Source organism: Rhinichthys klamathensis, unplaced genomic scaffold (assembly GCF_029890125.1).
Source record: "Rhinichthys klamathensis goyatoka isolate OS25496 unplaced genomic scaffold, OSU_Roscu_1.1 h1tg000269l_1, whole genome shotgun sequence".
Taxonomy (NCBI): domain Eukaryota; kingdom Metazoa; phylum Chordata; class Actinopteri; order Cypriniformes; family Leuciscidae; genus Rhinichthys; species Rhinichthys klamathensis.
In genome coordinates this window covers 2,196,788-2,212,191 of record NW_026606789.1, presented here as the reverse complement: position 1 = coordinate 2,212,191, position 15,404 = coordinate 2,196,788, and the positions used below count along the sequence as shown (strand labels likewise).

The 15,404-nt window shown below is 44.0% G+C and overlaps 1 protein-coding gene across 3 annotated transcripts in view; it reads left to right on the top strand.

Annotated features, from left to right (window-relative positions):
- samd11 (sterile alpha motif domain containing 11) overlaps nt 1–15,077 on the top strand; it is a 58,278-nt gene extending 43,201 nt beyond the window's left edge. For 2 of the 3 annotated variants that reach the window (XM_056268063.1, XM_056268065.1), the window contains exons 7-13: nt 3,689–3,833; nt 9,350–9,462; nt 9,879–9,957; nt 10,160–10,884; nt 12,751–12,875; nt 13,311–13,421; nt 14,481–15,077. In XM_056268063.1, the coding sequence (XP_056124038.1) occupies nt 3,689–3,833; nt 9,350–9,462; nt 9,879–9,957; nt 10,160–10,884; nt 12,751–12,875; nt 13,311–13,421; nt 14,481–14,723 (1,541 nt within the window). In that variant the 3' untranslated portion in view covers nt 14,724–15,077. The remainder of the gene's footprint in view (nt 1–3,688; nt 3,834–9,349; nt 9,463–9,878; nt 9,958–10,159; nt 10,885–12,750; nt 12,876–13,310; nt 13,422–14,480) is intronic. The other variant, XM_056268064.1, reaches the window with a different exon arrangement.
- The last annotated feature ends 327 nt before the right edge of the window (nt 15,078–15,404 follow it).

The following is a 15,404-nucleotide window of genomic DNA, read 5'->3' as shown; positions in this document are numbered from 1 at the left end:
AAATATTAACTTGAACTTTGGTGTATTTCTTAGTTGTGTGGCTTAAAAAAACTTTGAATATATTGCACAAGTCTATTATGATGGTTTTATGGTGCATTTGTGTCTTTTTTAAGTCAGAACAACCATTTTATTGTAACTGCACTCCCCATTTATTGCTGTCCATTTTTTTCTCCTTTTGTTGGAACTACACAAAGGTGAATCAATGATGACAATTTTTTAATTATTTTTATATAATTCAAAGCTTTTATATGTTTTCACCTGCAATCATTTTTTTAGGGCCAGAGCACCGATGGTGTGAGGACCCTCTTGGAATTGCTCCGTTTATTAATGTTTTATTTGCACTTGTGACAAATTTGGTTCTTTTAGCTGGCTGTCTATCCCAAACATTCCCTTTCCAATCCTTCATATTTTACTTGTTGTCCCCCCTTTGTCCTCAAGTTGCTTTTAATTTATTTTCTTGTTTTTTTGTTGTTGTTGTTTCTTCAGCGCCATAGCTCACACTGAGCTGCTTTTGACTTTTCTGGAGTGAGTTTTCAGAGAAACCTCTCTGGCGCAGGGAAGCGTCAACCCCAGCTGTGTTTCTGTGTGTTTTCTCCTCTCTTCTTTACCTCCACGTGCCTCCATCTCCCTGCTCTCTCCTTTGAGATGCCTTCTTTCTATCTGGCTCCTTTCCTTTCTTCATATCTTTGCACCTTCCTTATGGCTTCGTCTTTATACCCCTAGACTCACCCCACCCCCTCGTGTGTGCCTCTGAAGTGTGTCGGGAAGTGTTGATGCAGTGCTGGGTTCTATACAGTAGGCTCCAAAGACCCCTTGACATAGGCAGAGAGTAGGGCCAGGCCCTTCTGACCATTCCCCCCCCCCAGACAAACGCACACACTCCACAAGAACTCTCTACACACAGCCCTGCTTTTATATTCTCTCTTTCTTTTCTCCCTCGTTCATTCTCGCCTGGATCCCCGCAGAGCATCCTTTCATGTGTTTGAAGTGGAGGCCCTGAAATGAAAGGCCATGAAGGAGGCACGGATAGGTTTGTGTGAGTGTGTGCATTTGAAGGGGGGTGGTGGTGGTTGGGGGGGAGGGGGGAGTTTATACTGATACGGTGTTGTGCACCTTTAGCTTTGGCTATGATGAGGTTGCTATAGGTCCTCGTTGTGACCATTCAAATTGATGGGGCCCATGTTTGGATTTTGGGGTGGATTTTGAATGCAGAATATCTCTTTGATAATTAAACTGGTTGATATCTATCTGTTTTTCTTTTAATATATAAATATATATGTGTGTATATATATATATAATATACACTTTTTATACACATGGAAAGTTTGAGGTCAGTAAGAGAAAAAGGATCTGTCGTCCCCCTGAAAGAATTCCCGATGAGTGCTGTGTCTGTCAGCTGCTTCTGGCAATACAGAAGCTCTCAAAGGCTTGCCAGTGCTTTGCCACGGGAGCTCTTTGTGTACGTGGGGCAGAGGAAACCAGATCTCGATAGGTAAAGATTCCACAGTAACTGACTCAGACGATGCAAATTTAGGGCTTGACAGAGGGCACAGAGTGAATGTGAGTGGGAGATGGTTGCATGGGTGTCAGGATGTCACTGTTTGGATGAGTGGTGTGCTTGTACATGTAGCCCCTGGTGACCCTGTGCTAACTCTGTTGCAGGTTAAAGGGAATAATTCATCGCTGGGCAACCGAGGAAAGGGGCTTCCGAGGGACTTTTGAGTTTTAGTGGATTTTGGGGCTGTTTTACCATGCTGGAAAGCTGATAGGTGTGTATTGGAAAATGGTTGCAGCAGCAGCTGGTTATTAGAAGGTTTGTTGCCAGTCCGAGATGGTCTAAGAGCATCAATGATGTGCTGGGAACCAGCTACCATTTTCCAAAACACATCAACATGCTTTAGCCAGATTTTTCCAGCTGGTAATAATGTGTGTGGATAGACTACTAATTATTTTGATCATCTGGAATGAGTGTGTGACCAAGTGACAGGCATTACAGCTTTTCCTTGAAAGTAGATTCTTCTGGGGGTTTTTTTTCATTCTCTTTTATTCCCTCTCACGGGCTGTTGGAGGTTTGTCCGCTGTCAGTCTGGGCCCCTGCGGGGCAGTGCAATAAACAGATCAATACAACGGGCCTGTGCACATTAATATCTGTCGTGGTGCCTCCGACCCGATCACTCAGGCCCACACGGCAGCCTCGGAAATGGCCGCCAGCTCCCGAGGGAACCGTCTAATTAAAAAAGGGCCAGAGGAGAGAGGGAGCGAGAGAGGAGAGCGAGGGAGAGGAAAAGAGGGAGGCATGCAGGATGGATTTTCTATTTAACACTCTTTCATTAGAGAGCCGCTTCCTGTTGTGACCCTGTTAGTTTGGTAATGTTGGGAGATGGGTCTGGGATGGTCTAACATCGCAGATTCAGGAGGGAGACCAGCAGCTCAATTACATTTCAGTCATGTCATCTCAAACAGTTTAAAGGGATAGTTCACCCAAAAATTACAATTCTGTCATCATTTACTCATCATTTACTCACCCTCGAGACGTTCTGACTTTTAAATAATGTTTGTTACCAAACAGTTGTTGGGCACCATTGACTTCCATAGTATTTTTTTTCCATACTATGGAAGTCAATGGTGCCCCACAACTGGTTGGTTACCCATATTCTTCAAAATATCTTCTTTCGTGTTCAGCAGAAGAAAGAAATTCATGCAGGTTTGGAACAACTTGAGGGCAAGTAAATGATGACAGAATTTACATTTTTGGCTGAATATCCCTTTAAGTCAAAATTATTCATATGTAGTTTGTTTTATTTTATTGACTTGTGTTAATGGTGTTTGCTAAGGATTAGCTCTATGAACTAACTCCAAATTTTAAGTATTAAATTCCAGCACGTCCCGCACCGTTTAATAATACGGACATGAATGATACATGAATCGAGTGGCTTGTCAAGGTGCGGAATTACTTTTATAAGCAACCAAACTCATTATTTTTGCTTGGTGAATGATAAACAACAACAACAAAAAATCCATACATAGATTTGCCACCAAGAACACCTTAGAAACCCACAACACCCTAGAAATATGTCAGCGGTCAAACATCACGATTTTTTTTAAAGAATATTGATACTACTCTAATGTGCTTGTGCAACCAGTGACCAATTGTTGTAGTGTATTATTATGGATGTTTTCCATATTATAATTTTTTGCAAGCGGCTGCTGGGTGTAAAAAATATACCAAATTTGACATTCTGCTTCCTAAAGACTTGTCAGAAATCATGAGATTAATTAATAATTTATTTTATTCTATTGACAGTCCTCATTGTATTTTTCTTAAGGTTTATTGGTTTTAATGATGGGTGACAATTATTTTATTATAATTATAATTAACAATATGCTTCATCTGCAATTACACTCATATTTGTCCCATAATGCTCAGCGATTCATTGGGAGCCCCATGTTGAACAGTGAAGAAGTGACTCTGCAGTAGATCACCTGTGTTTTTCTTTAACTGATTAAAAGGATTCATTTGTAGGAAGGAGTGTGAAGTCTTGCCTGTGTGGCATATAGCATATTCTGCTCTGGGACTCTTGGACTAAATCTTACTGTGTTGGTTCAGAGCTAGACTGACAGATTTGGCACTGACAACACAGACCGGACGAGTTTCTCGATTTAACTGGTCTGTTCATTCCATTCACAGAGCTGCTGCGTGTGCGTCAGGAAGCCTTGGCTGCCGTTAGAAACGCGGGAGGAATGGAAGCCCACGTCCCCTCTGCAGGCAGCTCCTCTAGCCAGCGGCGCAAACAGGGCCTTCCCCAGCACAGAGACGCACAGTTCCCTGAGCGGTAATACACATGCACAACATCATACTTTCTGGACTATCTCTTTTGCACACTTTTTCTGCACACTTTAATCTAAATTGTTAGATTTTAGACTAAATGTATCTTCAGCCTTTCACTTTTGTCTCTCCACCTCTTGGTCTGTGATGGGCAAACATATTACAGCCTGACGTGGCGTCCAAACCAGACAAGATGCGACAAGCAATCTATCACTATCACAACTAATAGGAGGATATTTGATGTTTACTGTACAATTATGTGGCAAAGGTTTTGGGCTAATAAGATTTCACTGTTCTACCAACAAAATATCCTATCTCATGGTGGCATCTCATTTAGGAAAAACTTAGATTTTCCACAAAAGAGATCACTTTAGTAAGTGGCATCTGGTTAGGACAGTGGCTGAAACCACACATATGCTTTCTTGACTCTATATTGTCGTGTACAAGTGGATGAGCTGTATATGTGCATGTGAGTGTGCGTTTGGTTGATAAATGCCCTCTGGAAACCTCTGAGGCGCACTTTAAGAACACGGATACAGGAAAAAATGCTAAGCTTTAAAATAACATGAATATTTTACATTAATAATGAAGCCAACATCCGACTCTAATGAATACTGCATGCATGTTGGAGTGGGTGACTGCCTGCCGAAGAGAAAAGAGGGACAAATTAAATTATGCACCAAAGTAACGGAAGAGGGAAAAGGGAGGGAAAAATGGAAGTTGGCGTTAAGGCCACGGAAAGAATAGAAAATCCACTTAATGGGATGTGCCAGTGGGTATGATCTCTGCGATGACCTCTTCGCAACCCTGTTCGATTTGATCTTGTCAGGAGGCATTTATAGGGCTCAGGACCGAACGGGTCGCTAGGACAACACACGCCGTTCTCCTTCCAGCAATGTCCCCCCCCCCACACACACACACACACCGAATTGCTCTCCTCCTCCCTCTCTCCTCATCTCAGCAAGGCCACTGTGCTCGTGGCGCTCCCCTCCGCCTCCAAACAAAGCCCAGGCAGCGGGAGTAGGCAGGTAATTGCTTGTCGATTATTTATGTGGCGCGGGAAGCTGGAGGATCGATAATGGGCCAGCGAGGCGAGGCGGTAGGGAGGAAGTGAATTGGGAGGGGTCACTCAGCGTGGGTGGGGGAACTCTGTTCGGTTCCTGGCCCAGCGCAGCATCATGTCAGGAGCTCAGCGTGCAGCTTTGACCAGCCAGCCGCCGCAGCTCCGCCAGCTCACGGTAATTAGCCACACAGGACCGCTGATGTTAACGAGGCCTGCACACTTCCTAGGTTGTGGGTGAAAGGAGGGAGGGAGGAAAGTGTTTTTTCTCGCTCCTACACACTCATTTTTTTGTTCATTGGTTCTTTAACCCTTTGTTTAGTTAGAGCTCAGAAAATGTTAAAACTGTTAAAATGCACATTTATGGGTTAAATAACCCAAAATGACAATTCTGTCGTCATTTACTCACCCTCATGTTGATACAAACACATATAACTTTCTTTCTTTTGCGGAACACATAAGGGGGAATTGTTTTCTTTTTTCCATGCAGTTACAATGAACCGGGACCAAAGATTCCAAGCTTCAAAAATCATGTAACGCACAATAAACGTATTATAAAAGTGGTCTATATGACTTGGCACGTTCTTAAGAGTTCATGAGAATGAATCATTTGATTTGATTAAAAAAATCAGTCTGAATGATTAATTCACGGAGAAACACTTTTGGATACTTAATTGTGGGTTTTATGTCCTATTCGAAGCTTTAAAGCTTCAGTCTCATTAAAATTGTATGTTAAAGAGTGACCAGTGCAGTCTTCCAGAGTTCTCCATTTGTTCTCCACGTCATATGTGAATATGACGGTGGAAACATGATGACAGAATACTGGCCTGTATGTTTGGGTGGGCTACAAGCTTTTAGCACAGATTGTGTGACATTGCTAACCCCTCTAAAGTATCGACAGAGAGTCCGCCAGGCTAAAACAGTGCGCCGGAAGCCATTCCTCAAGCTCACCTTTCTATCGACTCTCCGTAATTGATTATCTGACGCCCATTAGTGGCTATTGTTAAAAACAAATCATTACCAAGATCAATAGTCCTGCAGCCATGGCTGGCCATTTGTCTGGGTTTAAATGGCAGATTGCATTTAGGGAATCTGCAAGGCAAATCCTAATGTGTTTGGCATGTGGGGCAGCACAAGCAACAGACAGTGGTCTGGGGTGGGGGGCGTTGGGTGAGCAAGAGCCTTATGCATTTTAATGTGCTTCCTGTGCAAATGTGTTCCCGCCTCGAGTCAAGGCGAGGCGGGCACGGTGTGGCGAGCGGCTAATCCCCCGCGCTCCTCTCATTAAGGGCCATCCTGTCAGCTCTGCTCCACTTTTCTCTCTCTCTCTCTCTTTTTCTCGTCTGGCCAGTTTGTTGCTTTGCTTCTGCCTTCACACACACACACACACACACACACACACACACACACACACACACACACACACACACACACACACACACTCTCTCGCACACACACACCACTCCACACTGCCGTTGCTTTCAGGCAGGGAGCGACGCCGCTGCCACTCTGACAGGTCGTCACACATGAGCGAACACAAGTGGCGTCTACTTGCCCTACCGCTAGCTAGGTTGCGAGAGAGCTAGAGAGATCGACAGATAGAGAAAAGGAGAGATGGGGCAGGGTGGAGGAACGGAGGCAGTCCTCAAAAGATGTAGAGGTAATTAAGCCTGTAAACTGAACTGCAGTCAGTGTAACAATAAATGTAACAAATTTTTAAAGCTGCCTTGTGCAACTTTTTTTAAATGTTGAAATACTTTTATCTCTATTTAAAGGGATAGTTCACTCAAAAATGAAAATAATCATAATTTACTCTCATGTCTTTCTAAACCTGACCTTTTTTTAAAAAAAATCTGTAAAACACAAAAGAAGATGTTTTGAAGAATGTTTCAGTTGCTTTTGTCCATACAATTAAAGTCAAGGAATTAGATCCCACTTACTTTCATTGTATGGATTAAAAAAAACATTGAAAATACATTTTTTATATATCTTTTTGTGTGACACAATGTTCATATCTCTTTAAAGCACAGAGAAAACTAACATGCCAACTGGAAAACCTGTTTGGAAATATTCATTATTTTTGCAATTTTGTCTGGTGTAGCTAGTGGAGCACAAAATACAAAATGCAGCTTTAAAATTTTTACATTTCGAGTATTTTGTTAGAATACATGTTAAAACAGAGTCATAATCCCTGCCCTCCAACATATCGCCCTGTTTTTTTCTTGTTCTCTTTCAACCCCATTTTTCTTTTTCTGTCGGCCAAAGACCCAGAGTGAAATGGTTAACGCTTGCCTCATTCCAAAATTGCTTCCTATAAAAGGAGAAGCACGTCTGCCGGGCACGTCTCCCCATGATTACAGCTAATTACTATCGAGCGGACGCCTCGCGGCCCCAGTCATGCAGCTTTAATTGACCGTTATTCATCTGTGGGCCGCGCAGGGCGGCGCAGAGTTTGGCAGGCCTGGCCAGCGCCGCCCGGGCTAATTGTGAGGCCTGAGGGATTAGGCCAGGTGATTACACACTTCACAGTGTAATTACATAAGCATGGCTGGGCTGCCGGCCCGACTCCCGGCCCCAAGGTCACGCGCTGCCTTCTTCCAGATTAATTGGAGCTGCCACAGAAGTGCGAGGCACCGGCGGAAAGCGGTTATACGATTAGCATTAACATTTCAACAGCCGCCCAATCGATCGATGATTTCCCCCCTTTGTGTCTCTCCACACCTTCCTCAACCCCTCAATTTACACACATGCTTGTTCCGCTTGTACCTGTTTTTTTAGATTTCTTCTTTGTTTTTGCTCAAGGAAGACATGCTAGGGGTGTTTAGCTAAGAAATTGCGTAAAACCTAAGTAGAGCATAGCAAAATATGACTTCTTCCCTCATTTCAGATGTTTTTTTTTTGTTTTCCGTCTCTTCTGTTTGGATGTTTATGTGTTTGTGTTGCACTGCATTGCTCAGTCTCTCTCCCCCTGGAGCAAGCGTTGCTCAGTCACAAGTACAAAGCAACCACGCTGTTCTTTTGCTTGCTTTTGGTGTGTTGGGTGTCATTTATATCTATGCATGTGTGAGCGCGTGTGTTGGGGGGCTCAGTGAAGAGTTGCAGTAAATGGAGGGGCTTGCATTGGCAGAGGAGCAGTAAAAAGCTTTAAAAAGACACCGCAGGATTTGCCTGGATTTCAACACCTCGCCACTAGTACACTTCTTCATATTTTTCCTCTACTCCTTTTCTCTCCTTACCCCTCCTCTCATTTTCCTTCTTCCCTGCCAGGGCTCTATAAAGGCGGCTGCTGTATTGTATATGAACAGCCTGTGTTCTCCACCTGTACAAAAGGAGAAAAATTTAATTGAGGCTACGCGACACGCCATCTTTTTATTGGTTGAATACGGCGGAGGGAGACAGGAAGAGGAGGGGGATGTGTGCGTGTGTGTTGGGGTGGAAGAGAAAGAACTGTGTTAATTAGTGGGTGCTTCAGCCTGTAGCCCGGGCGAGGCTGGGGGGCCGCCCCAGCTGTCGGAGTATGACATGCTCTTATTGTGCATTCAGGCCTCATTACCAGAGTGGCAGGGCCACAGAGCGCAGCAGAGCAAGAGGGAGGGAGCGAGAGCGAGGAGATGATGGAGGTTGTGGTGGTGGGGTGGGGGGGCAAGGATACAAACAGTGCTGCTGTCCGCAGTGTGACAGGACTGATGAGGGGCTACGGTCGCTCGTGTGCACCGGAGGGAGCGATAAAAATAACCGATGGAATAGAAAGCAGCATTACCATAACACCACACAGCTATATTGTATTCGACTTTGGAAACCTTGTATTGTAAGGATACCACCACACAGAAGTAACAGATTGTTGACAACCTGTTCATTACCATAGCACCGTACAACTGTACCAGACTCCTTAAAAAAAACCTAAATCATTACCACAACGGCACACAGCCATATTAGACTTTTGGAAATCTATATAGTTAGCTTTCCAAAACAAAACACAGCCATAACAGACTGTTGGAAATCTGTATCGTTACCATAATGCTGTACAGCTGAACCAGACTGTTGATAAACCTGTATCATTACCATACCACCACACAGTCAAGCTACCGACCTGTTGCAAGCCTACCTGTTTTAATACCATAACACCACACAATTAAGAAAGTGCATGTATTGTGTAAGTACCAATTTCGTGAAGTCAAACATGACATATTTACAGACCCCAAGACAGACTCTATTTACTTCATACATGGTTTAGTCTTATTGAGAATGATTCATGTGTGTACGTTATTCCAAAAAAATAATAATAATAATAATCATAATCTATGTTTATATTTTGTACATAAATTTTTTCTTTTTGAATATCCCGTCTATGAAAAATGTATCCTGTAATATAAAATGGGTTATAAATGTTGTTTCATATTGACTTCAAGCAGGTTGTGAAAGACTGATGATGGTAATGATGGTGTGTTTTTTTTTGTGCACAGAGACATATCGCACCCTCCATTGCTGTCCCCACAGAATGCTCCTCACATTGCTCTGGGGCCTCACCTGCGTCCCCCGTTCCTGGGCATGCCTTCTGCCCTCTGCCAAGCCCCAGGTGAGCATTACCTCTGCCAGATGTTACACACACTCACATTTACTCCGAACTCATTTAACCTGGGAGTTTTTTTGATGTGGTATTGGTTATATATACAGTTATATATACAATAGCATTTATTTTAAAATAATATAACACAAGTGGAACTGACTTCATACATCCACTTAAAATGACCTTGAGATCAGTTGGTTAAAAAAGTAATTAAAAAAATTCCTCAAAGATGAAAGGTCTATCATCATTTATTTTGGGTCCACTGTATATATCACTATGTTGAATGTGTATAATCTGAACACTCGATGTATATTGTATACAAACTGATGTATACCTTATTTATTTTTTAATGATAGCTGTACAATGGGATGAATATGTTTCCCTTCCCCCTGTAATATTGATGTTCTCTTGCTGTTGTTCTGTAGGTTATGGTTTCCTGCAGCCTGCTCAGGCAGAGATGTTCGCTCGTCAACAGGAGATCCTTCGTAAGCAGAACCTTGCTAGGTAATGTTATAGAGATGCACAGATAAATGTCTCAATCAACTACTACTTGATGTTTGAGCACTTGTTTGTAATATACCAAAAGATAGATTTAATTGATGATGCACACAAAGACTGTGGGGATTTTATATTATGTAAGTTATTCTCAGGAAATGTTCATTTCCATGTTGCAGTGTGCCTTTCTGATTTTGGAATGTTCCTCCAGGTTGGAAATGTCTGCTGAGTTGTTGAGACAGAAGGAGTTAGAGAACCTCCACAGGCAGCGACTGCTGGCGGACCCACTGGGCCTGCATCCCGGGCTTCCTGCAGAACACCCTGCCTTGCGCAGCCTGCACGAAATCCCAGAGGGCCACCCACTCCGAGAGGAGCTCAATCGCCGCAATGCCATGCTGGTTTTGCGGCACAACAACACCCCATTACTCTCCCTCAACCACCAGGGGGCAGCAGTAGGCACTTCCTCTAAAGACCTCAGCAACAGGAAGAGCGTGAGGAAAGGAGGACCACTCCGAGGGGACCAACAAGGGGGTTTGTCTGAGACTAAAGAGATGCTCAGTGAGGGTTGTGCGCGGGATGGAGAAACAGAGGGACAAGATGAAGACATGAAAGACTCTGAGATTGATGCAGAGGTTGGGGAAGATAGGCCTGAGAGGCTTTCCAAAGTGGACGGACATAGTCTCGGTTCGGAGGCGTGTCAAGGCAAGGATGTGACCAAGTCTAGCGAAACAGTGAAAGAGCTGGGGGAGGGGTCAGGACGGCTCAGTGCCCCTTGTAGCTCCATTGGCCAAGAGTCACCGACCCACCACCTCTTCACATCAGGACTGAGCAAGAGTGAGGCCAAATACCTGCCACCAGGAATCCCACCCTTAACCACTTTGCCTGGACAAACGCTGCCCTTTACCTTTCCATACACCAGCCCTTACTTTCACACCGGTGAGTTCACAGCTGTTTAAAATTCAGATAACAAAATCTAATCACATTCAATGAGAGATATTGTATCTTATGCTACGTTCAGACTGCAGGTAAATGTGGCCCAAATCCGATTTTTTTTGCTCACATGTGACTCTGATTTGTTTTTCCTCATGACAGTGTGAACAGTGCAAACCCCATGGAGTTAGATGGGGGTTTTTTCAATTCCGATTTTTGCCACTTCCTTATGAGGTACTAAATCCGATACAGGTCAGATGTTTTGCAATGCGACTACAGTCTGAACAGTCATATCGGAATTCATTTGACTTTTAAGTCACTCTAGAGCAACATTTGTCACAAGTCTGTGCTCACGGGAGTCACTTCAAAGATTTTACATACCCGAAGTTATCAAGATAGTTGCGAAAGGTAGTCAGTGATGTGTCAGAACTCATAAGTATTACAGTGACAGCTCATTCAAGCAAAACACGAGGGCTCGCATCATAAATGTTTAAAAATTATTATTTTCTTTTTTATATATTGCCTGCACATAAATTCGCTGGCTTCTGCAGCAGATCACACTATAAATAAACGAGTAATCATTTACTTTAATGTTCTCCGTGTTTATTTCCGTATGACAGTGTGCTGTGTGACGTCTTTTTATCATTCTTTTGCGCATGCTGATTAGTTCAGGACCATGATCTGTTCGGACTGGAATCTGATATTGACCACATTTAAAACAACAATGTGAACAGCGATACAAAAAAATCGGATCTGAGCAATAAATCGGAATTGAGCACTAAGGCTTGCAGTGTGAACGTAGCCATGGAGACATACATTTCCATATTCCAAATTCCAAAGCACTCCTCATTTAAAACGAACATACAGAGCACTAGTGTTAGTGACATCATATGCCTGCTCCTCAACTATAAAAATCTGGAGTTCACATAGTATTCCTTGTCCTCAAAGAGACAGAAAGAGTGAGCAAGACAGTTAGAGAGAAACTGAGAAATTGAGCCCAGAGTGCAAGCAAGCCCAGAGCAAGTTTTAATGGAAAATGAGTCTCCTAATGAGGAAGTGACCAATTCAGAGAGAGGCTGAGCTAATCTACCTCAGGCAACAGGCATTCTAGCAAATACTGAGCATGCAACAAGTCTCATCTTACTTATGATGAGACAGAGAGAGAAAAAAATAATAGTTTAAAAAAAAAATTAAATTATGTTTTTGCTTACTGCCATAATTAATTATTTACAATAATATGCAGGTTTCTCTTGTCTCTATAAATGTAAGTGTATCCAACCCAGACAGCAACAGTGTTGGCCCAGATCCGGCCCACATCTAGGCCGTGTGGAATCCACGTGTACCAGATGTGGGTAGGATCTTGGCCGGCACTATGCTGCTGTCTGGTGAAAAATAATAAAATAAATAGAATACCATGAAAAGTCAGGAACTTAAATGTACTTTCACTGGTAAATTTTGGAGCTTGACAGCCACAATTATTATCCACTTTTGTTGTATGAAAAAGAGTAAAAAAGGATTTTGAATAACTGAGGGTGTGATGATAGAATTATGTGGTGAAATATTCTTATCCACATAACAACGAAGCATACAAGGTTTAACCCCACATTAATATCTAGTTAAAGACGAGTAGCTTAAGTGTTTCTCCCCATCTTACTGAATGAGTGCAGAGCAACCTCAGCCATCTGAAATGCATTACCTGCTCCAGCTGAGAGACCTCCCCCAGGAAGGGGCCCTGTCGCTGACCTTTACTAAACTCTGTAATAGGCAGGGTCAATAACAGAGCGGTGTGTAGGTGCAAGTGAGTGTGTAAGGGGACAGGGGGCCTTCTGTCTCTAATGATTTCTGCTTCCTCTCGGCCCGGCGGGCTCACAGGCGCAATGGGAGGTCTTTTTGTGGACGGAGAAGAGGCGGGAGCAGTCGAGGACATCAGCAAGTGGAGTGTGGAGGAGGTGTGCAGCTTCATCAGCAGCCTAGCAGGCTGTGGGGAGTACACACAGGTGAGGACAAGAGCAGGAGCAGAGCGTTGGATACCTCCTCTCCTGCCCCTGCCTTTAACAGGGGCTACTGGAGACATACAGTACAGCACAGAAGGAAGACCACGTGCTGCAATTTGTAGACAAGAACATTAGACCAGAATAGCTTGATTTAGTTGTTTCTTGAGTGTTCTTTAAAAAGTTAGAAGGCCGCTCTGCGCTGCTCTTATCTTTCTCACTCACAGCTCTGTCTCACACATTTCACCACACCGAATGTCAATCTGTCGCATGCTCAACGCATCAACAAAACCCCACCTTTGACCACAGCGCACCACATTTCACTGCAGATGCCGAGTATGCATGAGCTTCCCCGTGGAATGAGTCACGTGAATTGTGTGCATGTTGAGTGAAATGGTCAATGTTCATCAACGTCAGCTGAAGCTAGGTCATCTATTTCAGGTCTTCAGAGAGCAGGCCATTGATGGCGAGACTCTGCCACTGCTAACTGAGGACCACTTGCTCAACAACATGGGATTGAAACTGGGGCCTGCCCTCAAGATCCGCTCTCAGGTAAAGAGAAGACCTGCTTTACCAGGGGTGTCAAATCCTGCTCCTGGAGGGCCAACATCCTGCAGAGTTTTATGCAGACCTTACTCCAACACACCTGCCTGTAATTATTTCACAAGTTTACATGTACATGAAATCAAATATAGTAATTTGTGCGTATTTGCCGTTCTGTCCGGGGGAGGGCTCAGAGCTCGGAATTTGGCCCGAACCCAGAGTACTCCCCCTCCTTGACTGGGATAGAAACCAGCCAAGAGTGAGGCGATGGGGTGGTGGAGGGATCCTGTGAAACTGTCGCAGGACAGAGGTGAGAGACGGCTATACCGGCTTCCTCTTGCGCTCCTCCCGAACTTTGTTAAATAAAACTTCAAGTATTCTTGAGACCTTGATTACTTGATTCAGGTATTTAAATGGGGTTATAGCTAAACTCTGCAGGAAGATAGCTCTCCATGTCAAGATGCTGCAATAATAATGGACAGATATACAATAGGGAAAGGGTGGGTAACTCTGTCCCAACTGTTTTGATCAGGGTTGGAGCTAAACTCTGCATTGCAGTGGACTTAGAGCAAGGGTGTACTATCCTGCTTCTGGAGGGCCAACTTCCTGAGTTTAGGTCAAATCCTAATAAAACACACTTGTACAAGCTAATCAAGGTCTTCAGGATCACTCAAAACTTCTGATCCGGTGTGTTGGAAAGGGATGGATCTAATATTTGCAGGAAAGTTTCTCTTCAGGAGCAGGAGTGCATACTGCTCCAGAAGAGCGGGCTACAAAGGGGGCTACAAAGATGGTCCATAATAAATGAACTTATCAGAACTTCCGACCAGAAGATATTTGTAATTTTTATTGATTTTTAGTTTTATGATCTTGCCCAGGGCCCCACAAACCTATAGATAGGCCTAGTTTTTTGTCTTGTTTCTTCATGTGTTATCACATTTCTTCGTTCATTATTCTGAGCAGACATGAACGCAATCATCTTGTATCACTGGTACTGTACATCCTTATGCACTTCATGTTGGGTGTATGGTGTGAGAAATAACGCTGGCATGTGGCTGCTTTCCTCAGGTGGCGCGACGTATTGGCAGAATATTCTACATGACCAGCTTCCCGCTGGCCCTCCCGCTGCCGCCATCTGTTCTGCGCCCCACAGACAGAGACCCCCTGCCCGCCGAGACCCGTCCTCCTTCTACCGGCAGCACTTCCTCCCCATTCAGCGTGCCCCCTCCCGCCTGCCGCGCCTCCCCCAAACAGGAGAACGGAAACCCCTCCTCAGCGGGAGCCTACGACTCCACTAAACCTCCCTCGTAGAATTGGCCATTAAAACTCTTGACTGCTTCTCCATATGGCAGAGGCAGTGCTTCAGGGAGGAGGTAAAGACGGAAAGAGGGCATGAAGGGGGCCCTCTTTGAACTATTCTTTCCTTCCTCTTACCCCCTCCCGAAATAAAAAGCAAACTTGAGGACCTTTATGCAGAGGCACTTAATCTTTTTAGGAAAAGTGTGGAGAAATGTGCAGAAAGAAGAGAGACACTGAAGAAATGATGCGGGCTGAAACAGCTCCACCCTTCGCAGCGGCTGTGAGGAAGCCAAAATCCAAAGATGTGCAAATAGGGACTTGGGGACGAGACAGGAAGGGTTAGAGTGTGCGAGAGATGAACGTGAGCAGACAGCTGCTCCTAAACAGCATGCCAGAAAGAAGAGAGATGCATCCAGCGAGCGCACAAGGTACACATGCAACATTCTTTTGTGTCAGACTTTGTAGGAAAGCATCATTCAAAGACCCTTTTTTTTTTTTCTTGCGTTTACGCCACCTCCTCCTCCAACTTCCAGCCGTTTTTAAACTCTCTGGAGTTGGTTTAGCTTCGAAAGACTAAATCCTCCAAAGAGGAGTAAATATGAGAACAGGATGGAACTCATTTGCAGACTTGACCAGTGCAACTATGCATTCCACAGTCCAAAACCAAAGATGGATGGATGTGGAATTTTCAAA